Raw genomic sequence first — 27,160 nt, forward strand, 5'->3', positions numbered from 1 at the left:
TTGCATTTGCTGAAACCACATTCAACTCCGATGCACGCTATCGTATTTGATTCGCATCCAGTGCACCGATAAACGTCACGCAATACTTCTGCCCATCAACTGCATTGTACATAACTTAGATCAACCCGTATTCACTCAGAGGTAGTAATTAAGCTGCGTTTCTAAATAAGGCACAGAGCTAACACACACAGACGTGAAAGAGACGAGCACAACTGCAACACCACAGCTTACCAATTTGGCTTTTTGGGCTGGTTAGCTATATACTTCAAGGTGTCGCTTAGCGCTAGTACACACGGATGAGAGAGAGACAACAAAACAAGCGCTTATCTTGTTGCCTCTCGCTTGTCCGTCTGTGTTAGCGCTATGCCGTGCTTTGAAGCATGTAACCAACCACCCAAGCAGACGCGTTCATAAGCTGCGTGTTACAGTTGTACCCGCGCCTGCAACGAGCACGTAGCCATGACACTTTTTTTAGGAATCATGCGGTGATAGCGCAGTCGCAATCTGTCGACCGTCGCAGGTTCGGTACCTTTGTCCCAAGGATGGCTTTCAGCTCTCCCATAGTAGAGTACCGAGTACTCAAATCGTTAACCACTTCTTCTGAACACACTCGTTAGAAGATCGAGGTGTATCTCGCGCTAGCTTCTCATTTGTTCACTAAATGCTCCGTTATCTGAATGATCTGTCTTTATGGACGCATGCTCATCTTCGTCGTTCCATGAGGATAAACAGGAAGCGTGCATAGCCGCATTAAAAGAGGTAACATATGCCTCGGGCCGGACCAGATTCTACAAGGGACGTCTCTGCCAACAGTGGGGACACCGAAAGCCTGGGGAGGAGCACGGGGCTGTTTCCTTTACATGCGAAGCAGCTCCTTGTGTAGCCTGTGTAATGCTGGCCGTCCGTGTCTCCGTGCCAACGCGCCGCGCCACGCTCCCCTCGCCGTAGGTTATGGGAGGTGCCAAGTAGATCACGCCTTCCCTCGCAGTGCGTGGTGAAGTCACTCTTTCCCTCCCATGCCGCGCGCTTAGCGCGCTTCACCTCTCTCTCGCTTCACCCTCTCCCTATCGCTGAGGACGGACTCCTTGCCACCCCCCTCTTGCTTCCGGACTGCTGTTCGTGCTGATGACGACCGTGCCACTGCTCACTTAATATTTTTCTCTTCCTTCCACTTTTCTCCCTTTTCCCTTCCCCGCAGGCACTGCGCCGTGCTCCCGACCGGGTTGCAGAAATTAGGTGCCTTTTCTCATCTTCTAACCACTACCACCATTCACCCTCTCCACCGCTGGCAACGTTCGAGCGTAGATCGAGTGAACACCCTTTCGTCTCGTTTATCTGCGAGGGAGAGGGAGGACGCCGGAAAGAGAAGCTCCTTCGCCCACCAAGACATGCGCCAAAGTGATTTGGCCTAACCCGGCCGTCACCGGTGTTGCGAGGTTTAGCAGAGCCGATCGCGTTCGCGAATGGCGTCGTCGCGCCTGCAACACCGACACGGCCCGAGGCAGGGAAGCCGAACGCAAGTGTTGGCAGTGGAAAACCAACGACACCCACGAGGTTGAACACATGGATTAGAAAGCATCAGTCTGCCTTGCAAAGAGACCCCTGACGCACTTGGCCACGCACTGTGCGCCGATTGCCAGTGTGACGTGCAATTCTCCGCGACGGAGATCTTGTTTAAACACCATGATCGCGCGACAAGAGAACTGGCCGAGGCTTGCCACATTAACACAAGGGCTGGTATGTACGTTAGCAGCCCTTCTATGGCCTTGTCGGAAAAGGAAGGGTACTACTTAAGAAAAGGGGGTAGTCCATTCGGGGGAGTCTGCAGAATGTGTGTTCTTGTTTTGGTTGCTTGTCTTTTGCGTGGCCCATGATGCGCGCGCGCGGGACTTATTCGAGTGCCAAGGTTAGATGTCCTACATATATTTTCGGTAGAAGCAATAAAGCTTCCAGTTGTGAGTGAGCGCCCGTGGTGTTCACTTTCTTGTCCTCGTCCTTGTTTTTGTGCTACACTTACGGCATAATGAGTCAGTGCCAACTCGCTCGCGTCTCCATTTTCATCTTGCCCGTACCTTTGTTGTAGCGACAAGCCCCGGACAGTGAGCGCCGGTTTCGGTTTCAAGGAACACGCGAGCTCCTAGCGGTGACACCCTAAGATATGATTGAACAAATGGGGGTTCATGTGGGTGTTCACGTTTACTGTATTTCACAGTTTTTACAAATAAAAGAATTTTATTGAAACTTCGTTTTGTTTATTTGTCTTTTTTATTTCGTATTTTGTGAATTACACCTGAGGCGAAACACAGGAACTGGTCGACTTGTATTCGTAGTGCTTGCTAACGCTCACCCTTGCTACTCTTTCAGCGATATCACAAGGTGAATCACGCTCAGTTATCTCGCTCGGCTGTAGTGCCAAGTGTGATTACGGAAAAGATAGGACATCTGATCTGGCGTGAAGCGAAAGGAAGACGCAGTAGACGATGTCAAGCAGATCAGCCACGCATTAGACGAAAGTGGCTAAATTGGGGCATCGCATGTGTGGCGCGTGTTAAGGTTGTGTTAACCGATGTATTTCCACTTCGGCGACGGCTTTTCAAGTTTCCATGAGACATTGGGTGAGCACAAGTATTTGGTTCCATTATTTCAGCAGGTATTCAATTTGCCTGACTGCATGTCGAAACCAAGTTCCCTGCATGCCGTGGACTGGTACAAGCGCAATGTTGCTCGACTAATCCGTCATGATGACAGCGTATACCTGCTTCATGTAGAATACGTTTAATAAATGGCTTGAATGCGTGTTGGTTCGGCTATGCAGTTTGTTCCCCTTTTGCTTGTCCCATATGGTTCGAATGATGTGAAGCAGTTATAGGCTACTTCCTGTTCAAGAAAGTGCTCGTTACCAGTTAGAAACTTTTCAGGTCTTCCCTTCTGATAATGTCCTTAAAATACATGTAAGGAACTCGATGCTTTGAGCAATCGTTAACAGGTATTGTCATGGGAGCCAACGTTTTGACGAGTGCGCTTTAGTTCGCTAAAGCAATGCTGCTGCCCTTACGAAGGCAAGTGGCCTTCCCTGTTCAACGATTTTTCAACGCTTCACGCCTACATCTTTGCCTGAACACCCGCCTTGTTCGGTATCGAAGTTCTGTGCTAAGTACGCCCGTCGGCAAAATAAGTCGGGACGTGTGGGTGGAGACAGCAGACAGAAAAAAACTGCGTTGTCCTGCCGTATGACGTCGAGTGTGTGGTGTCGACACATCGCAGTACGCGTGCGCTTCCTTTCACACTTGCAGTCATGTCTTTTTTACTCGTTGCAAGAGGGTAGGTGATTGCATGTGGCGTTATGAGATAGGTGTAAGTTTCTTCGCTCAATCCGTCAACGCTCAGTTCGACGGGAGCACGCTGGCGGTAAATGGTACGCTGCTTTTTTTTTTTACCTTTATCGGACCGACAACACGTAGCAGCCGGGCCTTCTCATCTCATGAAAGTAATCCGAAGAAAAGAATACTTCGGTGCCCTCATTCGTATTTCAGTACCATGTGGCTTGTTTTCACACACGCACACACACAAAAAATTGTCAGAAAGTAACTAATGCTGCACGTGGCAACACTTTGTCACGGAGTCAAACAAATTATCTTTAATCGGCTAGAAGCGTACGCTTCACTACAACGGGAACAATCGCCGATTGTTGGGGCCAGGGTCACTGCCCTCTTTTTTTTAGGCCTGTATGCAAGGTCCTCCTTGATTGATATGTGGGGTTTAACATCCCAAAATCACCAATGAGAGATGCCGTACTGGAGGGCTCCGGAAATTTCGACCACCTGGGGTTCTTTAACGTGCACCCCAATCTGAGCACACGGGCCCACAGCATTTCCGCCTCCATCGGAAATGCAGCTGCCGCAGCCGGGATTCGATCCGGCGACCTGCGGGTCAGCAGCCGAGTACCTTATAGCCACTAGACCACCATGGTGGGGCAATCCGAACTCACCAACTCCGCACAAAGCAGATCCTCTACTACCACATCTGTAGCTCATACACAATATCTTGGTTCTTGATGTGTGTGCAACAAACAATTAGCGTTAGAGATTTAGGCCAAATTCTTATCGTCATGATGGCGAACGTTCAATTTGTTTTTCTGTGGTCGTCATGTAGTTCGCGAAGTTCAGCAACAAGTACGTGTTCGAAAATAATGTTGAGAAATGCAGCTTGGGGATCATACGAGATCATTTCTTAGTGTGATTACATTTGTTGTGACTAATACTGCATTTACTGAATTTTACCGTGTATGGTGAGTTTGCATTGCCTCCTTTGGCACGTGATACACTTTTAAATAGCTGACCACTCTTACTTCACCGTTACTGTCAATTGTGATCTTGTAATCCTTATTGCATGTCATGACATCACGCAATGTTACCCCAGGTATAGGCCGTGTATACGTAGGTCCGCGCACTCTCAAGTGAATTTATTTTTTATTGAAATGAAAAATAAACGAAGTTTTTACCACTGTTACTTGCCCACTGCTACCTTCTTCCACTTGGTTGTTAAAAACAAATAATTAAAAATAGAATATATGCATACACAGTTCTGCATAGGTAAGCACAGAAGTTCTCATTTAGGCCGAACAAATACATAATTGCCATGATAACTTTTAACCTAGTCCGCTCAGTGGTCACAAATTTTTGTTTCTTTTAAGAAACATTGAGCTTGAGCTACACTTTGGGAGCAGAACCCGATGACATAATCTGGCTGCGTTCACGCCATCTCTCGATCGGTGACTTGGATTTCCTCTCGGTGGACACCTGAACTCTACTGGTAAGATAGAGATGTCTGCTCGAGTTAGATTGACCGTTTCAAAATGTCGGATAACGTCTACGGCAATCTCCCTTATGAAATTCTCATGACGCCAAAATTGTTCCTTTTGCCAAGTTGCAAAATACCCACAACGCATCCGCTAAATAACACGTAGCTATACGCAGCTGGTGTTATTGTAGATGCTATTGATGATGGCGACGATTGAATATACCTGAACACTGAGTAATGCGTGGGTTTCCAAACTATCCCCTCGTTGTTGAATTTGCGTATCTTGACGCCTGGTACTATTATACGCTTGTGGTACTTAACATCGCTAGCGTTAAGGAACCTCCTCGCATCACGTGATATTCTTATAGTTCTTTTTTTCTGGAGCAGTTCCGAGCAGTGGCGAAGCTCTCTAGTAGAATACCTGACTGCCATTCACAAGGCCTGAGGTTGATTCCTACTCGAAGCAAATAGGTTTGTAGAATGTTTATTTACATCTTTATATATTATCCTCTCACGGACAACGCCGATTTTCCGCTGACCACCAACGACGCCATTACCGGAATTTCTGCGAAGTGAACTCTTTGAAGCTCTCCCAGAAAGTGAACTTGGCCAGTGAACCTTCGCATGTGACGCAAATGCGTCGGCTTTCATATTTCAATCAGGGCACTCATATGAAATTCTTCACTTTTGTTTTTGACAAAACATTGAGAATTCCAGCAAAGCACTGGGTATTTTATTAGTAGTAGTTATAATGCACGTGTACAAGCAAATAAAGGTTGGCAATAATATACTTGGCACCGCTACACCACGTGGATACGATAGAAGTTTCTATTCGCGAAACCTTTGGCGACAACAGGATAAATAGTTTATAGCCGCAAAGTGCACGTGGTGTGTCGAAATGAACCAACGTCTGCCCTAGTTGAAAGATCTGGGCGAGTTTACGGTTTTTCTTAAATGACGTAGAATGTCTCCGATAATGTCAGTAAATAGGAGAGTGTACACACTGGAATCCCGTGGAAGAATACACCCAGCTGAGTAATACTGCATTATAATCAGTTCGTCAGTACGAGCAGGTTCCAGCCCTCGCAAACCGGATGTCATATGGGGAAAGTACGATCGATTCAAAAGCGTCCAGTTGAGTGTTTACTGATTACATTCGGCAAGCAAGCGCGGTTCATCTACCCTATCGTGAAGCATACATTCTGCACGTGGTAGCTGCAACCGGTAATCTCTGAGCACGCATCCTCAAAAAGCATCCACGTCACCAGATACATCCTGTGGGTGTGCGTTTAAAACAAATGCGATTCATCCTGTAGCGCCATTCAGTTTGTCTTTTACTCGGTAGATATGATCGCCTTGGAGGTTTTACTCGTGGCTGCCGTTTCTCAGGCGGTGATCTGCTCTTCGCAAATGCCAGATCTTAGTCTTTGTCCTGGTGAGAAAGTGCTCTTAATTTTATTTTTTGAAGGTGTACATGTAAACTTGAAGTTTTCCTGGACTGATTCAATGAAATACTGCGATGAATGCAATCTATGTACAGTGGACTAATTGTAAGGTGGGTTGAAGTTCATGTCTTCAAGGCAAAGACCGATTTAGTTTTTGTTAATCAAGCGCCTCGCCCCGCTTGCAAGTGGAATTTGTGGGGAAATATCGGTTTTATGTAATTAGCACTGTGTCTTGTCCTTGTTGTGAGTGATCTTAAATGAAAAGAAGAGAAAAGTGAGCCCCATAGTTGTCTCTCAGGACACCTCAACAGTAGCTAACGAGGGGGGGGGGGTAAAGGAGGGATTAAAAGGATAGGATTAAAATGTAAAGAGAGAGAGGGGGGAGAAGGAGAGAGTGAGGCGCAGGGACAGCGAACGACAGAAAACGACGGAAATAAAGAGGAGATAGGAAAGATGGGCACGGTCGCAGGAGTCCGAGGATGAGGCACCACTCGGTGAGAGCTTTTGTCGGCGTCAAGAGATGGCGTAGGGCGAGCCCAGTTGGTCCGATAGAGCTGCGCTGTCGTCGGAGATCGTGGGGGCACAACCGGTCGGCACGAAACTCAGGAAGCGAGCCCCCCTTTTTTTGTTTATTACGCAACGTAGATGGCTCTAAATGTATTCATGAGAGCCACTTCAAATCATTCTTCACAGCAGAAGGGTATCGGGTGACATTTACGGCGTATGCTTACTATGAACAACTCGTAGAAAGAAGTTCGCAATTTCAGATAATCATGTGTTCATCGTTCGGTCTTTGACAAAGATAATGGTGGCCCGCCTGTCTGAGGAACGTATACTTGTTCATTCGACAAGATTGCCCCGTTTTATATAGAAATTAGTCGTGAACGTTTTGAATTGGCTTTCTTTCGGCGTAATATTTAACACGAGCAGGACAATAGCGACTTCTGGCTAGCGTAGAGGCTGAACTAACGTTCTGAAGCAGCCTGCACAAGGTGAAGGCTACTTTTTTTCAATACGCTCCCCCTTCCCCCCCCCCCCAAAAAAAAACGTCTGAGGTTCTCTGTTTGGAGAACTTTTGTGAGCGTACAAAATACTTTTATTCAAAGGCTTAATTAAAAAGCCAATTCAACGCCTTCGGCGCCTTGCAGATTAAAAGTGTACTACGTGCATCTTATCGTACAGCCTCTAGTACTTTCGGAAGGTGAGTTTCTCTGGTCTAACATAGTTTCTGGTTGAATAGCGGGTTTTCTTGCGGACAAAACCTGTAAGCCGTTACATTAGAATAAAATGCGAATTGCGTGGTGCACCCGCATTCACTCACTGTACCAAGTGTCTCAGAATATGTACCATGTGCACCTAATCTACTCACTTGAGCGTCCGCGTTAGGCACATTGCGTTGCTCTCTAGCTACACCGACAAATCACAGTTCAGGTTAGAGCATTAGATGCCTCATCAAGCACGAAATCTGAACGTCGGCGTCCCGAGTTGGCGGCGTCGGGCACAAGTTATGTGAAAAAAAAAACGGAATCTCAACGTTTATCTTGTGATGTCCCGGTAATGTCCTTTTGTTACGTCGTTATGAAGTCGTCGTCCTGATCTAGCATCGCAAGATGGCGCCATAACATCGCGCCATAGCTCGGTCAAACGTGGAGGTAATGCGAAAACAGGTGATGTGCTTCTAATCTTGGAGGCAGTACAAAACTACGTTAGGTGCAGAAAGCAGTCGAAGGTAGCTGGGCAGGTTCAATGCGTCGGCTGTGAGCAGCGAGATAATAGTTTGGGCCTTCGAGTCGTCTCAAGTGAATGGGTCAGGGCCCTGTGAGTGTTTAAACACCATGCTATTGAGCCGAGATGTAGCAGTAGTCCCAATCCTGATGGACAAGAGCGCGTGTGCATATACAGGTCTTTCGGAGAAATTCTTTACGTTAAGGATGATTTGCGCTTTCGTGTCAACCAAGCATTGGCCAGACTGACGCGCTTGGTCCGCACTTTGCGATAATCACACTGATGTCATGACAGGCGAGCAAGATCCGACAGTTCAAGTCACCAATGTCAACATCCGAAATGCGAAGCTCGGCGAGAAGATGACCATCGACACTGCTTTTAAGATAACGGAACCACTGGACGCTGACCCCGTACTCTACGTGTCTTTCGCACGGCCGGACGGCACGGAGCTCCGGTGCCCCGATTACATATCGCACTGGTGAGAACATGCTCTTCTACTTAAACAAATTCGTTGCTGAGTTACTTGTCTCAGGCTCTGACACTCGCAAGTAATAATTGTTATGAAAGCCTTCCCTACGTGTTTACACACAGACGTGCGCAGGGTTCTCTCTGTGTGGGGGGGGGGGGGGAGAGAAAGTTGTACTACAGGGCCTCAACCCCCCGCTGGCCGAGTCCAAAAGAAAACGAGCTCTGAAATGAACGCGAATAGAAAAATCAAACGGTGACACGTCACTCACAATAGCCTGCTGCTTTTAGTCACTGGCTTTCCGGTAGTGAATGGGTGCAGTAAGCAGTTCTTCGAATTTAACGTCGGGAGTCCTTGGTCGCCATTATCATGAGACAACGCTTTTTCATAGCCTTACGCATTGAAAAATACGCGAAAACTTAGTAAAGGCACGTGGTTGAATTTGGTCCCTGTTTGTGGAGGGAAGGGACTGCCCTCTGTAAAGGGCGCATGACATACGTCACTCCAGCTGTGTAGCTTATTGGAAGCCCTGTGCAGATAAAGGATGTTGCACCAATGATCGGGGTAACTTCTGTTGGGAGCGCAGAACGTGCGTCTCATTACTGATGCCCTAGGGCTTCGGCCTGTGCCCCAGGCCACCCTGGCTCGAACGCGCCCGCTACAACCTTCTCATGTGCACACCTATGCGTAGACTCTACATATATAGCGCCTGTCCCACCTATCGGCGTACACCAGAAAGCGCTTGTCCCACGCATTGGTCTTTTTAACAGCGCTTGTCTGGTGCATCTGTGCTCTTAACAGCACTCGTGTGTGTCAACGTTCTTTCTCTGCCGTGTTGAATTCGTGCTGTCCAGCATTTAAGGCGTTCTTTTGTGGCTACCCCTACCAGCCCTTCAGTCAGCACCGTTCAATTAGCAAATGACAGAATACTATGGCAAAGGAAACAGGGTCAGAGCACAGGAGACGGGCAAAAAAAAAACAAGCCTATTTTCCTTTATTATAAGTAATCGGTGATTCATTGGTTTATTTCAAATGTCATCCAAAACATCACGCCATTATAAGTGGAGGTAACTGAGATGAACGAGTCCTTTAACTCGAGGTTCGGTTTCTCTACTGCTTTTCTTTGTAATCAAGTAGGCTAAAGAAGCCATTCTAGCAGGCCTAATGCTTCGAAGCATCTAGTTTGCCTACTTCAGGTATTATGAATGTTCAAAATCGGCAAGGTTTATGTGGGCACTTCGTTACAACGATACAAGCATTTATTAAAACGCGCAGAAGATATACATTGCGTCACCAAATTTTAGTAACCACTTCTATATGTCTTTAATCTGCAGCGAACTGAAGTTATGCGAAGGCACCAAAATCGACGAACTCCAACTCAGCCGAGAGTGGCACAACAAGTGTCCTATTCCAGCCGGCGACTATACCACTCACGTTTCTGTGCGCCTGCTCGACATGGAAAGTTCCGAGGAGTTCATAGGGGTGAGTGACTGAGACGAATTTATTGGGGTGATAGTCTTGAATGCCCCATCAAGCGGAAAATTTTATTACTATGTTAAGTTTCTGAAATATCACATGCAGTGTTAGTGTCCGATTGCACGATATGACGTAATGGTGTGCTTCACGCATCTGTAGCATAGTGCATATATGGCGGTCGTTTTTCTAGAATAAATTTAGTAGCGAGCTGACCCTCTTTCCTTTCGCCTATTCTTCCGCGGTGGTTTGGGTCGTCTAATTTTCTTGTAACGTGCACCAACCAGCCCAACAATAAGACTTACTAAAGTCCGTTTTGCTCCTCAAGGGATCGCAAATGTTGGTCCTAAAGAGAAGAGCCAGTGATGGTGGTTCTCCACCCCGCCTCTTTATGGTGCCTAATTTCATCCAGGAGGCATGCCATTCTCTTGTAAACTATTTCGTGGCAGCCCCGCAGCGGTGGTCTAGTGACTAAGGTACTCGACTGCTGACCTGCAGGTCACCGGATAAAGTCCACGCTACGGCGGCTGAATTTCCGATGGAGGCGGAAATGTTGTAGACCTGTGTGCTCAGATTTGGGTGCACGTTAAAGAACTCCAGGTGGTCCAAAATTCCGGAGCTCTCCACTGCGGCGTCTCTCATAATCATATGGGGGTTTTGGGACGTTAAACCCCACATATCAATCAAATCATCAACTATTTCGTGGCATCAGTACATAACTAGGAGGCTACTTGTTTGTGTTCATGGGTGTCTATTTACGGAAAAAAGTGCTTCCTGAAACCAGTGCGGCAGCGATTAATCTAGAGACCGCGTTCTTCGTAGCTGCCTTCGCTAACTGTCAGTGCTGGAAGGCCCTCCCGAACTGTCTTCGCAGAAGAGATTAATAAATACCTTGTTGAATGAACATGTGCGTACGGTATTGGCCTCTTGAATAGGCTACTATACTTCCGAGCGACATCCTCTTCTTCTCTGCATCTTTTAGTTTTTTTCGTGCTCCTGCTTTTCTCTCAGCTTTCCTTTCCATCTCTTTTTTTCCTTTCCCGCTCGCCTTGGTGCAGGGTGGCAAACCAGATGCAACACTTCTTGTGGACCTCCCTGCCTCTGTCTCATTTTATTATCTCTTTATCTTTCTCGTGGTATCTATTCATTGTTACGTTATTGTGCACTACGTAGAGGACAAGGTGAGAACTGCACAGACACAAGTGCGAACGTTCGACTGGATTTGAGGAGTGAGGTAATTACGAATTCGTACACGGGCATGCAGAACGCATATTGAATCATTTATCGAAATGCACGCGTCAAATCTCAGACACAGCACCACTCCTACTCGTTTGGTCACTTTAACATCGGAGGCGATCACACATTTCGATAAACAAAAGCAACGACAAACCGAAAAACGTAATTCCAGAAACCATTCATGCTGCAGAAACGTGCACGGATCGGTAGTTTGTTGTGGTTTGTTAATTTAAATTTGTGGCAGAATTTCTCGTTACGGTGACCACGCGATCATGTGTGGTGTTGTGCCCAAAATTAGACGTGTACATGTCAATGATTATTCGAAATACGTTGTACATGATTACCTACCAAATTATTTTTTTTTTCACTCGTAAGATTCCGTTGAAAGATTGCACTTGTGTCTGTGCAGTTATGTCCTCGGCCTCTAAGGTATGCGCGATAACTTAGTGAGGAACTAAGTATCTGCTCTAGCGGGGCTACACTGTCGTCGCAGAATTTCACACTTTACCATAGTGTACAATTTCGGAAACATGCGTTTAAAATCAACGGTGTTTGTGTAAGTCCTAGTTTTAATGCACTTCCTCACCATCACCAAAGACGTGTCCAGTTTTGCCCTAGGAGGTGAATACAGACACGTCGAGTTTCTATGAAATTGGGTTATCCTTTAAAAGTGTATTTACACAGTGCATGGACAGTCTGAATCTGTTTTTGTAAGTAATTTCACTGAATAAGAGGGTGTATGTAGCCTTACCCTTTCGATGCAACTCATTGGTCAAGAGCTCCACCTCTCTCCTAGTGAGGCGCGGTTAATGAGTTCTCGCGCAACACGCATAGGAAGAATCCCAATAAGTTATCAGCTAATTTCGTGTTTTATTACAATTTCACTTCGCTCTTGACGTGCCCAATGAATGTTCACGGCAGACTGAAAACCTTCTCTCGATTTTCGTTCATCTCTGCGTCCTCCCAGCCAACTTTCAATGCAGTCCTAGAACTTTGCTCCCTCTATTTTACCCCTCCTTTCTTGTTTGTATTTGTACAAGTATAAACGTTGCCACGAGACTACGGCATTAAATAGACAATTTGATATTGCAGAATGATTGACTTTGACATGTTGGCGAACATTTACATTGTGTGGGAGCATTTTGTTCGTGTTATTATCTTCACTGGCTGTTTCTCTTTTGAGCCGGCACTTGTTTCCTTATAACGACTGGGGCTCACTTCATCATTGTTCTTACACATGATCGAGAATCGGGGGCATTGATGTAGTTAAAAGCTGGCACCGGATACCACAACATAACCTAAAAGTTTCCGGCATGTGCTGTAGCATTTCAATCAATACATTTTCACCAAAGCACTCGTCATGGTACACCAAACTTATTTATACCGACAAATACGCATTCTTGAAGGAGGCACAATTTTTTGTGCGGAACTATTTCTTTTTTTTTTTTTTAGTTGCCGAGCGAATTGCCTCTCCAGTCTTCTAAAGGTGTACCCGACTATAGTAGTTCCCGAGTATCTGAAACCGGTCGAGGGTGGTTTCCAATATCTTATTTCGTTCGTGTGATATACTTTGTGAGTGTGTTTGTGTGCTTCTTATACAGTTATGACGGGCGGGGTGCTCAGCCGCCCGAGAGATGGCGCGACACGTATGTGCCTCGAGATCTGGTGACCGTGTGCTTATTTTTAGTTTTTGTGGCTGTTGCTATGTTGCGATCACGGCGGGTGAAAGCACGTCGTTATTTCTTAACCAATTTCGTTTTTCGTTGCAATCCTCTGCGTATATCCGCTTACTTGTTCATTCACTTAAATTCTCTACTTTAATAGCTTATGGTTGTTGCTGAAAAGTGAAATACTTATCCAAGGTTTTACCGATTTCAGTCTCCTTATTTTTAACACCCTCTCAAGCGAATTGAAGTTTGTGTGTTTACCTGTGGGGTGAACTATAAATTCGACACGGTGCAGCTGCGGCGCTGCCAGCTTGTCAAAGAACGACCTTCCGATTTTTACCCCTGCCCCGCCAACAAAGGTGCGGAGAGGGACAAGACAATGGATGGCGTTCTACGACTACGCTCCCTTTAGGTAGCGCCTTTAGGTATGCTACCTTTAAAGAGCGTACCTAAAGGTAGCATATACAGTAACTATATCTGCGACATGATGGCAGTGCTAAAGCTGCGCCGTGGCGCATTTAGAGAGATTTGTAAGGTACGAAGAAATACGTTCCTCATACACTGAATACATGACTGTTCCCAAAGTGACCTATAAAAAACCCAGTCCTGCTTATTTCTTTCTTTGCCGTTTCTTTTCAGGACGGCCGCGTCGTGGTCACGTTCAACATTGAAAACGGAGGGGAAATTGTCGATTGCATATACTTCACTGTTGACGTGGAAGAATAAGTGGACCTTTGTGCCCCACAGGTACCACGACCCCGTAGTTTAGTTTTATAGCTGTTACAGGGACGTTTTTGTTGACCTATGATTAAATCAGCGGTGGAAGCCCAGCATACCGCGAGCCCACAAATCACTTGCTTACAATAGCTGTGTCACATCTTGATTCACTAAGCCACGATCGCTGAAGTACAAGCGTCACAGTGTTGAGCAACACTGCGCAGCTGCGTGATAAATCATGAGCATGGCGACTGCAGCTACTACATATCCGAATGGTTTTTGACGCTACTGAAGCACGCAATAAAGAGGATGCTTACGTGTCCGCAGTCCCTGCGTGCTGCAATACATTCCAGGATATGAGTGTCATCTCTCTCTATCCACTTAAAGGCCTGTACAATGCAACTATTTTTTTTTCCAGCAGAGACGAAGCCTTTAGTTCAAGCAGCGCCTCTTTTTTTTTACGCGCAATAAAAGTCTGTAACGGCCTTCCTCAGGCCATTTTTGCCGTCATTGGCTAATCTATATTTTCTGAAACTGTTAGAAACACTCGGATATCGTTTTGAGAAGCACAAACCCTATGTTATACTCCTTAAGGGGAAATTTAAGGAAATGCTGTTTTGTTTTTTCGAAAACCAGCACAAATAGTACACACAAAAAACGGAGCACTGTCGAGCTACTCAGAACGTTTCCAACGTCATTGCCGATACTGGCAATCCAATTCTACCCGAGGTGAAACTAATGAGTGATAAAGTATTACAACATTAGCTAAAGGACCCAACAGACCTGCTAATGCAGTACCGGAGTAGCACACTGCATTTTAGAGAGCATCAGTTTAGGGAGCCCCGCCGCGATGGTCTAGGGGCTAAGGTACTCGGCTGCTGACCCGCAGGTCGCGGGATCAAATCCCGGCTGCGGCGGCTGCGTTTCCGATGGAGGCGGAAACGTTGTAGGCCCGTGTGCTCAGATTTGGGCGCACGTTAAAGAACCCCTGGTGGTCAAAATTTCCGGAGCCCTCCACTACGGTGTCTCTCATATTCATATGGTGGTTTTGGGACGTTAAACCCCACATATCAATCAATAAATCAATCAGCATGAGTTTAGGGAACCATCGGGTATTTCACATCTCACGCATTTGTGTAAGTGGACGCTGGGGACATCCAGGCCATACGGCCGCTCGCACCCAAGCTTGAGCACTAGTCAACCAGCCTGGAAGCGACCTACCTCCGCTTAGCAGGACCAGGGATCGACTCCCCAGCGACCACGGAATCACATGGTTTAACAGAAATGCTCTTCTAACGTAACAACTCTACCCCCTCCTTCCGGTTGTATAAACGCTTACCAGAAGTGACCAGGTGTTGTGGCGACGACTTGATATGGCCCCAGGGGCACAACTATTTTCCTTCACTTCATTATAACTCACGGTGAAACCTATCGTCACAGTATTTTGTGCCCTTGCACAAAGGCCGATTTTAACCGCATCTTTTTAAATTGATAGGACAAACCCAAGTCTCCGTGCCCAAGGTCGGAACACAAAGAGTGATGAGAGGCCGCTCTGCGCAGCTCACCATCAGAACTGCAGCTTCGGGCGACGGGCCGTGCCGAAGGGTCTGCCCGAGCCCAAAAGTGTCCGGCCATCCCGAGTGACCCCGCCGCCCTTCATCGACCTGCCTTGTTTTTCTCCCGACACTGAGGGAAGGGCTGAAGGGGAGAAAAAATATAGGACGGAGGGAAGAAAGATGCCCACAATCACAAGCACACTCGTCGGAGCACATAAAGTCTACAGGGGGTCGCTCAGGTTTGTTGTGTTGAAGTGCAGTAGTAGCTCTTTAGTAGTTTTCTGCGCTATTGGGGCACATGCCTAAGGTCCCATAATCTTTTGCACAGAGAATGATCTAGAGTCCAGTTGGTTCAAAACCATTCGGAGCTGGCATCGCTGGGTGTCGTAGCAAGCGCAGCTGCACAGGACATGTTGGATGGCCTGTTCAGCTCCACAGGAGTTGCATGTATAGGTATCTACCATACCGATGCGAAAGGAGTATGCCTTTTTGAATGCAACACCCAACCAAAGGGACCATAAGTGTCGCATGGAAGCGAGAAAGTTGTGATGGTAGCTGTTATTTGAGCGAAGGATCCAGTTGATATAAGTGACACTTTTGGAAGCTGGTATGCGACCAAAACGTGCGTGTGGGATCTCGAGCCAGCAAGTGAAGCTGTCTTGCCGCATCAGTCCTTGATAGAAGAATAGGGAATGCACTCGTCCCTTCATGGGCTGAGTTGGCTGCATCATCGGCTAATTGATTTCCAGAAAATTCCATGTAATATCTATGTGAATCAATATATTAATTACCCACCTACCTATTGCGTAGGCAGGTAAACAAGCGAATGCGGAGTGCCGTTGCGATACAATATATAGTTGGTGACAAGCTATGAATAAAGAGTAATATGGTAAAGTGCAGCGCTGTCCATTTGTTTTATGCGCGAACAACGGAGGTCACTTTTTACTATGACGTAACAGTCAAGATTAGCGAATGGCAAATTCAGCACGACGCCGTTATCGACTAGAGGTTATGTACCACTCCATGGAAACAGGCAGGCGTCCATTCAGTTTTCTTGTGCTGCTTTCTTCATCTAGAAGAAGCTATTTCATCCACTTGCACTCAGCATCATCCTCGCCGGCCGTCATTAATTCGATGGTGTTTCTGACTTCGCAGCGCTTGAAGTGCACTGAAGCGGCAGAGCCTTATCGCGTTCCTTCGTTTCGGCAACGCGAAGCAGCAACACGGCGTGTATCCTCTGCGTCGCTCGCATGCACCAAGCATATCGCCTGTGGTTGACCACTTTCGGCGATTCTTGTCGCGGCCATTCATGGGCAGTAAGGGGTACGTGATTGAATGATTGATTGATATGTGGGATTTTACGTCCCAAAACCACTATATGATTATGAGAGACGCCGTAGTGGAGGGCTCCGGAAATTTCGACCACCTGGGGTTCTTTAACGTGCACCCAAATCTGAGCACACGGGCCTACAACATTTCCGCCTCCATCGGAAATGTAAGGGGTACGTGAAGTCTCAGTGTGTGCGTATATGTTTTGTAGATTGTGTGCGTCATTGTTTTGAGGAATGTGCTCGTCTGTGATTTACCTTTCACAAAAGCTATGTCATCAACGTTGCCACATGTTCGTGTGGGAGTTTGCTACTTAGGTGTCCCAACGTGGGAATAGTGGTGAGATTTTGCGATATGCGCTGTGCTGTGCGCCCTTATGAATGATGTAAGTGCGGTGCAGACGAGGCGTGATAGAAAAGCAATCAAAAGAATCTGCTAGCATAACACAGTACGAAAGTAAGCAAACCAGACGTGGAAAATGTGCAATGTTGTATACGTTTTAAAGTGAATTTTGTTCATCTGGTGTGTGTGTGTGTGACTAATTAGACATGTGTATGTAAGTGCATCTGCGTCATCTTAACGAAATTGATTTCTACCGGCTCATAATTGTGTGTCAGGTTGAAGTCCACATTGCCTAAGCGCTTCTCTTACGCTTGATACATGAACACCTTGTATAAAAAAAACGCACGAGGTTCTTCAGACCACAAAATGACGCGTGTTATGTAACACCGCGATCACGATCAATCACGACTAGTTGCATCGATCTTGATCGTTACTGAAGCGACGCAGCTAAAGCTATTATTGAGCGGAACAAAAAAATGTTTCGTTTTTCAAGACACTTATCATACTCAACGATACTTTTTTAGGAACACTTAACTTTGCCTAAAGTGTTTTTTCTCGCTGTATTGCGGGCACGTATTACGTAGTGATAACTCGTTTGTATCAAGTTAGGGTCCCGTGAAAAAAAAAACACACACATCGAAGATGCATTGCACACACCTGCAAAAACGAAGTCTGGCACACAATTCACTCGCATTCACTGGAGAGAGAAAACCCTGTCGCTTGCTCAGACACACATTCGTACACACACACATCACACACACACACATTTGCACACACGCATTGCACACACACATACGCACACACACATACGCACACAGACATTCCTAGGATGTAGCTGCTCCTGTTTAAGCAAAACTGGGTCCCGCTTGGAAAAAGTTGATTATTCACGGGCTGACTGGGTCATAGCAACAACATAATGTGCAAGTTGTCGAAGCAAGAAAAAAAAAACTGCTACAACTTTTAGTCGCCTCCACTTTAGCCGCGTGCATCACCTTGGCATTAACACAATGACAACGTATGCAATGACCCCCACTGCTCAACACCATGTGCGCTACGCGCTTTTATTTTGATGAAACAAGACGCATAATGAAACATGGACGTTTACCACAAACGTGATGACAAGCATGGCGACGCTAGAGGCACATTCAGTATTTACGGCAGCACAAGAATCAAATTTCACGAAGACCATCTCGGATCACTTCTCCATTCTTCGCTTTGAGTCATAGTTACCATAGTTACAGAAGACGATAAAGAAACATGACATCTAAGGCTTCGTAAAACAAGATTATTCCAGAGCTTGCGCGACGACCTTTGATAAGATGGAAGTAGTAGTAGTAGTAGTAGTAGTAGTAGTAGCAGTGCTTGCGGTGGCAGTAGGCATCACGCTGGCTAAGTGATCGTAGGGAGAGTAAATAAAAAAATAACACAAGACAAAATGACAGCGATGCTTTTCTTCAAACAAACGTAACATTAGACACTGATAAATGATTCTGATGACGCTCATAAAATTGATCATTATGATGACTTTCTCAATGAAAGTCATCCTCATCATCAGTACTCTTGCACATTCGCAGTACAAGGCACATAACTGGCTACTTTTTTGTTTTGTTACTGCTGTAAGTTGTACTTGATCGCAGTGATCGATCTGATCTGCGACTGGTTAACAGTTCTTTCACGAAGCTCCACCGATCTCTTCCTGCGAATGCTGCATTGCTTTTCATCATTTATATTTTCTGCGTACTTATACGCCTCATGTGTGCTTTTTTTTTTTTGGCGAGGTGTAGCCAGGGTACAGGCGAACCTACTCCGCGTACTCCGGCTTCAGTTACGCAAAGCAGCGATAAACAATAAGCACGAACACCTGCTGCAGCAGCACCTGCTTGACTGCCACCTACCCCGCTGCATTCCAACCTAGTTTTATCAGCCACGCTGTTCTCATGGCCTACGTTCAGCCTTCGTTCCATCGCACATGAAACACGTAGACGATGAGAGCTCTGGGCCTGATCGCTGCACTGTTTTCTTCCTGCTTAGCGGTGTCGACCGTCAAACGCTATCCTCTGAAACCATGCTCAGGTGAGTGCGTAGCTGAATCTTTCATAGATTTTAAGCGTTCAGGGATTCCGCTTAACTTGGAAGGAACCATTCAAGCGAACCTTGTTATAAGCTACAGATGCCGGGGGCGGTGGCGATGTACGCAAAAGAAGCAGTTCTGTCTAGTTCGCAGAAACGCAGCCCCAAAGATGCTGGAAATTGGAACTTCGTTTCGAAGCTTAGCAGCGCAGCACTTCGGTGGGTGCAGGTAACAGTTTCGTGTTCACATATAGGCAACAGTTGAACGTGGCAATATAAACAAGTGAAAATTATACGATGCAAACCGCCGTGGAAGAAAAGGCGAAATGAAAGAGCGTCCCCTGGCGATTAAATTTATCCGTGCCAAACCACCGCAGTATGTGCACCACGCCACAGATGCGTGACACACACCATCGCACAGTCGGATACGCCAGTGATTAATGTCGTTGAAGGCTCTGCGTGCATGCGCAGGTAGAATAGTGGATTGCTATGTCGGAAACGTATAAAAATATCACATTTGGCTGACCGCAGTACCATCGACGTATCGCCAATACACGTATTTTTCTTCATCCTGATGAGGCATGCTTCTAGTATACCTCGCTCAATCACCTCCTTGCTCCTACCTATAATGGTGGTATTCGCAAATATTACCACACATACACACGTGCTGCAGTGCATAGGCAAAAGTGCCAAAAGATTATTTTTGGTCGAAAGATCACGATCTCTCGCTCTATTGGGTGCACATCGGCCGGTCTGGCCGATGAAAACCTTTCCATGGGATAGTGGAATTTCGTAAACCATTCCGATCGCACAGGTCGCCTAGTGCCTCGCATGCCTCTTACCACAGGGGGCAGGCATGGATCCTCTTGTGATCTGTGGGCCGAGGTCTGACAGTTTTTTAGGGGCGAAGCTCCTTAGGGCGTGGGCTGTGCGTCCCCTGTAGCCTGTATGTAGCCACCTCTAGTTTAGTTCTTGCAGTGTTCGCTAGATGGCGGTACCGTCCCCTGTATGTACACAAATCTAATTAGACTACACGAATACACGAATCTAATTCGAAACATACACGAATCTAATTAGACTCTTTGAGATAGAGCTTGCTAAGACGCGTGACAAGTCACCCCGGAAAAGAAGACACAAACCCAAAAGTTGGTGGGATGAGGAAGTTAAGAGAGCCATAGCAAAACGTCAGGAAGCCTCTAGGGAACACAGACATGCTAAGCAGCGGGGTGAACCGACAGATGATGTGGAAAGAAAATGGGCAACCTTTCTAAGCTGTAGAAGGGGTGCATCCCTTCTGATCAATGAAAAGATTAGAAGGAAGGGAGCTCAGTGGCTGGCAGAAGTACATAAAAAAGATAGAAAGGCAGCTGCGAAATTTTGGAACCATTTAAACTCCCTAAGAAATGAGACGAGCCTAGAGCAGAACTTTATAACTACAGCCCAAGGTGCTAGGCTAGAAGGGGACGAAGCTATTGAATATATAAGAACAAGGGTGACAGAAAAGTTTCAACAAAGAAGTACTTTATGCACCACAATAGACAAAGACGAATCAAGTGGTGCAATGGCTCCATTTTCACAACAAGAGTGGGAAAGGGCTGAGAAAAGGGTTCCTAGTAGTACATCAACAGGCCCAGATGGCATTCCAATTAGGCTGATAAAAACATTAGGTCCGAAGTCTAAGCAGGCTTTGAGAGAGGCAGTGAGTACAATAATAATCGATGGTGAAGTTCCCGATGGATGGAAACTTAGCAGGATGAGCATGATCTATAAAGGAAAGGGGGACAAAGCTGACATAAACAACTACCGTCCTATAACAGTGACATCAGTGGTCTACAGGCTGGCGATGCAGATTATAAAGGAAAGACTGCAGGTGTGGATAGAGGATGAGGGGGTGCTGGGGGAACTGCAGAATGGGTTTCGGAAACACAGGAGGTTGGAAGACAATCTGTTCTCACTGACGCAGTGCATCGAAATAGCAGAAAAAGAACACAGACCCCTGTGTCTAGCATTTTTGGATATCAAGGGAGCGTACGATAGCGTGGTTACAGAGGAATTGTGGGGAATACTGGACACACTAGGAGTGGAACATGTAGTCACTAATCTTTTAAAGGGTGTCTATAAAGGTAACAAGGTAGTTATAAAGTGGGAAAAACAGGTATCCAAGCCGGCAGAGGTAAAACGGGGGCTTAGGCAGGGGTGCCCCCTGTCACCCTTATTATTCATGATGTACCTACAAGGATTAGAGGCAAAATTAGAGGGAAGTGGACTGGGCTTCAACCTCTCTTTAGTCAAACAAGGAAAACTTATTGATCAGGCACTACCAGCATTAATGTACGCAGATGATATAGTGCTGATGGCCAACAACAAGGAAGATTTGCAGAGATTGAAGGACATCTGCGGTAATGAGGGAGATAGGTTAGATTTTAGATTCAGTAGGGAAAAATCAGCAGTCATGATTTTCAATGACAACGAAGGTAGTGAGCTTAGAATACAGGAGGTCACGCTAGAGATAACAGATAAATACAAATATCTGGGCGTATGGATAAGCAATGGGACCGAGTATCTGAGGGAACACGAAATATACGTGACGACTAAAGGTAACAGGAATGCAGCAGTCGTGAAAAATAGGGCACTGTGGAATTACAATAGGTATGATGTTGTGAGAGGAATATGGAAAGGGGTCATGGTTCCTGGGCTGACGTTCAGCAATGCGGTCTTGTGCATGAGATCAGAAGTTCAAGCAAGATTAGAAATTAAGCAACGTGGAATAGGTAGGCTTGCTTTAGGAGCTCATGGGAATACACCAAATCAGGGAGTTCAAGGTGATATGGGATGGACATCATTTGAGGGCAGGGAAGCTAGCAGCAAGATAAAATTTGAGAAGCGATTGAGAGAAATGGGGGAAGAGCGTTGGGCTAGGAAGGTTTTCAGCTACTTGTACATGAAGAATGTCGATACAAAATGGAGGAAGCGAACCAGGAAGTTGACTGGTAAATACTTAGAAAACAGCAGGTGGCCAAACCAAAAGGAGCTATCGGTTAAGAAAAAAGTGAAGGAAACGGAGACTGACATGTGGAGAATGGGCACGATTAAGAAGTCCGCACTAGAGATCTATCGAAATTTTAAGCAGGAAATTGCCAAGGAAAGGATCTATGATAATACTCGGGGTGGTTCTCTACTGTTTGAGGCCAGGACGGGAGTACTGCGAACCAAGACATATCGGGCCAAATACGAAGGGGTCGACACAGTATGCAGTGCGTGTGGAGAGGAAGAAGAAACTGCCGAACACTTGATAATGTTCTGTAAAGGGCTTCACCCTATAGTTCAGGATGATGGCGCAGAGTTTTTCAAAGCACTGGGATTTAGGGACAGCGAGGGCAAAATAGACTTTAAGCGGGTAGACTTAACTAGAAGGAGGTTATCTGATTGGTGGCTAAAGTCAAGGCACGAGTGAAAATTAAACCCTTCACTGCGAAGTACGAATCCTCAACTTCATTATTTAAAGGAAAAAAAAGATAAATGTAATGGTTAGTTCACTAAGTATTACGGCTAGGTGGCGTTAGCCGCCGCCCGATCTAAAGTGTACAGCCACATCCATCCATCCATCCATCGTAGCCACCTCTAGTTTAGTTCTTGCAGTGTTCACTAGATGGTGGTACTTGTAGCTGATGATGAAAAGATGCAAGATGTTATAAACTAGAAAGCGGTACTTGTAGTTGATGAAAGACGCGAGATCTTATAAAATAGGAATGATGTCACATATGGCGCGTGTCATTGGTTGAAGGCAATCGTTCGATTTAGTGCGGCGACGTACGCTAGGGGGAGCGTTGTAATAAAATCCGTTGGCTGTTGGCGCGCGCTCGGAGTCGCCGGATGGATAAGGCTGCACAGCGGAGAGAGCGCAAGGCGGCAGCAGCGCGCGCTCGCAGACAGAATCCCGATGTGCGAGCGCGCGAGGCAAGGGACATCGCAAGCCATCCATCGTCTAAGAACAAATAAAAGTTGATTTGTGTATATACACACACAGCGTTTCTCACGTCTTTACATGATGATCGACTGGGCGAATTACACGGAAGATTCACAGTTTACCGATGAATCCCTCCGGAGCTTCGCCCATTCATCATCATTCACCCCGTGAATATGCCGTAATTTTTTTTTGGGGGGGGGGGGCAGAAAATAACACAGGTGCTTTGTACCTATTGGCCACCTTTTCAAAGTTGTGTGGAACATTATGAGTGTACAAGACAACTGCTGATCTTTTCTTCAAACCGCTGACATTCCTTCTTTTTCTCTTTAGCCTCTTGAAGTAGGGGGGGGGAGTGATTTTAAACGAAAAGAGGAGAAAAGTGAGCCCCGTAACTGCCTCTCAGGGGGAGGACACCTTAACAGTAGCTCACGAGGGATGGGGGTAGAGAAGGGAATAAAAGGATAGGATTAAAAGGTAGAGAGATAGACAGGAAGGAGAGAGTGAGGCGCAGGGACGGGGAGCGACGGAAGTATGGAGAAGACAGGAACGATAGACACGGTCGCAGGAGTCCGAGGATGGGGCACCACTGGCGAGAGCTCTTGTCGGCGACAGGAGATGACGTAGGGTTAATCCAGTCGGCCAGAGCTACGCTGTCGTCGTCGTAGAGGACCGGCGGCAGGAGGTGGCGTAGGACCAACCCAGTCGGCCAGAGCGGCACAGCCATCGGAGATCGCGAGGGCACAACTGGTCGGCACGGAATCCAGTGAGCGAGTTCCTCTTGAAGGAGCTATTGAGCCGCTGCCGCAACAACTGAGCGAGGGTACCCTGCTGAATATAGGCGACCGACATGGTTGTGAAAGCTTTCGTGCATCCTACGAGGGCAAGATTTATCCAACGCGCCTTCAGAGCACATAAATGTAGTACCTCTAATAATTACTTTGAATTGCGCTATATCAGAGGGCATGAGTGCTTTGCACGAACAAGGCCAGAAGGCCCAGCAGATGTGCTCCTTCGTCACAGTTAGGTTTAAGTCTAAAAACGCAATTTTTCTCGTTAGGAGGTAGCTCCTGCGTAAAAGGCAGGCACTTCGCATGTTGTCGAAATTTCTGTAAAAATTCAGCTTAATATCCTCGCTCAGCCGGACATCCTCGCTCGATTGTTGCAGCAGGGGCTCAACCCCTGCTTCAAAAGGTTAAAGGGGAAAAGCGCTTTGGAAAAAACGAAAGTGCAGTATACAGCTGTACCGTATGCCCATAAGGTTGCATACAACCTTGAAAAGACGGCCTATACGTATAAAGTAAATGGCATGTTTTCTGCGCCAAGAGAACCGTCGGGCCTGTATCCACAGATCTGAAGAGGACCCTTGCCCGGCCCCTGCGGTAAGAGGCATGCGAGGCCCTGCGTCACCTGTGCTATGGGAGTGGCTTACGAAATGTCGCTCTCCTGTGAAAGGGTTTACACCGGCCCATGTGTGAATGACTGAGCAAGATAGCATGATCTTTCGATCAAGAATAATGCACAGCAGCACGTGTGGATGTGTGGCAAGATTTGCTAATATCATTCTTATAGGTAGAAGCAAGGGCATGATTGAGCGAGAGATGCTAGAAGCAGACCTCATCAGGAAGAAGAAATATATGTGTATTAGCGATACGTCGATAGTACTGCGGTCAGCTGAATTCGATTGTTTGATAGGTTTCTGAAATCCGAGCATGGGCAGTGTGAGTGTCCAATTGTGCGATGTGACGTAGTGCTGTGTCTTACGCATGTGTGGGATGCTGCCGTGGCTGGACATGAATAAATTTGGGAGTGAGTGGGCGCTCTTCCGTTTCCACTTTTCTTCCGGTGGTTTGCGTCCTATAATTTTCTTTTAACATGCACCAACTAATCCTCCAACAAGTTTTACTAGGATAAAAAGTGACCTAGATATAAGAACACATTCATATGATTAAAAGAGTCAACAAGCCCAGTATTGAGATAGCTTAGATTACCAGAAAACGATGCATGCAAATGCCCATGTGCGTTGGACATCTTTGAAAGCAGCATTTCTGTAGACTCACCCTCGTGGGACATTTCCCGTTTGACGCTGCCGAAATCTGTCAGAAAAACTTCCGAATCCGGGCCGCAACTCTATAGCGCGGCAAACAGACCTCATATTCATATGAGGGACTACGTGAAGCAGTTTCTTCGTCCCTTCAGAATTTTCGTCGACAGGGCCCCATCAAGTGTGAGGCCCACGGAACGGCTTCATTGTTTCCCATAGTAGAGTACCGAGTGGTTGAAATGGGTTACCATTTTTTTTTTTCTAGACACACGTATTATGAAGCAGTATCGTTTCATACCTGTAATATGGACGGCTCACTGCTCTCCCATAGTTGAGTACGAAGTACTCGAAATCGTTGAACACTTTTGCTTAACATAATGATCCGCAGGGTCTGCAACGGCCATGATTGAGAACGTAGCGGCCAAAAGCGAGATGGACCGAGGACAGGCAGTGCTTTCCTTCGACGTCATTGTGAGGGGACATTTGGAGGATCCTGAACTTCGCGTAACTGTGGCTGGCGAGGCATTGGAATACCCTCGACCGTGAGTATCAAGTGTGCCGTCCGCCGCAACATTTTTTTCCCGCGCCATAAGAGTGGCGCACTCTAAATGACTTCCACATAATTGAACATGCATCCTTGTTGAACAAGTCTCATAACTGCAAGTATTTGGACGAGTTGTGTATATGCATAATCAGTTTTAAACAAAAAAAGCAAACAGGAATGACAAATAGACAGAACAAGCCCGCATTATCTACTATTTTTTTACAACAAGGCATAAATGCCTGTTAATTCCTATGACAAGGACTCTATCATAGGAACTTCATCTCTTGTACATACACTAGTGCATACCGTCAGCACCTTTCGCGCTTCTATTTTTCTGTTATATCGAACAAAGGATGGCTGATCCAATTATTTTCTTCTTTCTGATGGATCAGTCGTAAAGCGGGTTGCGGTATGTTTGTTTCATGATATATATTGTGTTACATTTTGGGATGTGCCTGTAGGTGTGCCGGTGTAGCCCCAAGTGCGTTTTCTGTCTACATTCTCTTGTCTGCATCTTCCTTCGAAAAAGTGTCAGAATCCAATGGATATGGTAAAATCACCTGCACAACGCTGTCCTTGTAGGGGCTACAAAATGTGTGCGCTGGTGAGACGCGATCCAAAGGGCCCACCCACCAATCCGTGCGAATTCAGACCAAGTGTCTATCATGCACAGATGAACGTTTTCGGTTACCAAGCATTCTACTTGACAACAGAGGTAAGTTTTTTAATATGAATAATTCAGCTATTTTTTTCTAGTTAAACAATTTAGCCACGCAACCAAAAGATAATCTGAGTGATATGAAAATTCTAGTGGTATTTCCACGAGACACTAGTTGGCGCCATTCTGCGCAGCTGTACACGTAATACGTGGCATGTTAACTATGCGCACGGATTTTTTCGCGTCTCATCTGCGTTTAAACATTTGGTCTAACTGTACGCTACATTAGTGATTGTCTCTAAGTCATTTAAATGTTTTTGTTTAACCACTTGCCCTCACCCCGAAATATCTTTGCTATAGCAGTAAGGACAGTAACCCATTGAAGCTATGCATGCGAGAAGCCACTCCAGCTCGCACATGTGAACAAGGGGTTACTGAAGGGTGATGAACTAAAAAAAAAAACACTTCACATTTTACTAAAGTTCTAAAGTTGAGGGACTTCCGCGTCGAAAGTAATATGAGTTACCGATGGTCACGTTATTTTCGATACCAATTTTTCGCTGTTATTAACAGAATCTCCTAGATTTCTTTACCTTCTGCTTATTTCGTGAGTTTCCCGTTACTGTTGTTGAAATTGGTGACATCTTGGACTCGCAGGGTGGGAAGAGCAACCTACGAATTGAATTCATCAACGGCGGAAAAGTGGTGGGATGTTACTCGAGTGTGCCATGACAGTTCGCGGTAACCGACAACTCTCTGAACAACTGTACGAACAAAGGATACAAATCTCTCAGCAAATATCTGGCACTGTACGACGTGGGATGCTCACAATGTCAAAGCCTCCACGGGAAATTATCGTCTTTCACTACACTCGGCGTCAAGTGCAGCCCTCTATATCTGGTCACAAGTTGTTGCCATGGAAGAAAAAAAAAAGACGGGTACCCAAAAAAAGTTTTTTTTTTTGCAAAAAAAAACTTTTTTTGGGTACCCGTCTTTTTTTTTTTTTTTTGCACGAATGCAGATACATTGGCGCCGAGCATAAAATAGTGTGTGAGTAAAGTGAATCTTTTAGCCTAGGATTTTGTGTTGTGAGCCTGACTTTTTAGAACACTGACTCCCGTATT

The 27,160-nt window shown here is 46.1% G+C and overlaps 2 protein-coding genes across 7 annotated transcripts in view; one reads left to right on the forward strand and one right to left on the reverse strand.

The window, feature by feature from the left end:
- Positions 1-27,160, reverse strand: part of LOC119172459 (uncharacterized) — a 163,263-nt gene that overhangs the window by 56,631 nt on the left and 79,472 nt on the right. The window lies entirely within an intron of this gene.
- Positions 764-26,993, forward strand: LOC119184939 (uncharacterized). 6 transcript variants are annotated; one of them, XM_075893845.1, is made up of 5 exons: positions 2,155-2,615; positions 8,265-8,448; positions 9,771-9,918; positions 13,452-13,559; positions 25,223-25,353. In XM_075893845.1, exons 1-4 carry the CDS (start codon positions 2,567-2,569, stop codon positions 13,536-13,538), a joined length of 468 nt encoding a protein of 155 aa, XP_075749960.1. In that variant the 5' UTR covers positions 2,155-2,566; the 3' UTR covers positions 13,539-13,559; positions 25,223-25,353. The 6 variants fall into 6 exon arrangements, with proteins under 6 accessions (XP_075749961.1, XP_075749960.1, XP_037289986.2 ...); XM_075893847.1 differs by lacking the exon at positions 25,223-25,353 and adding an exon at positions 4,694-4,812 and having other exon boundaries at positions 2,159-2,615; positions 13,452-13,855; XM_037434090.2 differs by lacking the exon at positions 25,223-25,353 and adding an exon at positions 5,188-5,271 and having other exon boundaries at positions 2,161-2,615; positions 13,452-13,855.

The sequence above is a fragment of the Rhipicephalus microplus genome, chromosome 4, assembly GCF_043290135.1.
Source record: "Rhipicephalus microplus isolate Deutch F79 chromosome 4, USDA_Rmic, whole genome shotgun sequence".
NCBI lineage: Eukaryota > Metazoa > Arthropoda > Arachnida > Ixodida > Ixodidae > Rhipicephalus > Rhipicephalus microplus.

What these genes read in the sequence shown, in the direction of transcription:
- LOC119184939 (XM_075893845.1), top strand. Translation starts at nt 2,567, where the DNA reads ATGTATTTCCACTTCGGCGACGGCTTTTCAAGTTTCCATGAGACATTG. An exon ending in CCCGATTACATATCGCACTG is followed by an intron (nt 8,449 to 9,770) that starts GTGAGAACATGC and finishes TTTAATCTGCAG; the next exon opens with CGAACTGAAGTTATGCGAAG. An exon ending in GTTCCGAGGAGTTCATAGGG is followed by an intron (nt 9,919 to 13,451) that starts GTGAGTGACTGA and finishes GTTTCTTTTCAG; the next exon opens with GACGGCCGCGTCGTGGTCAC.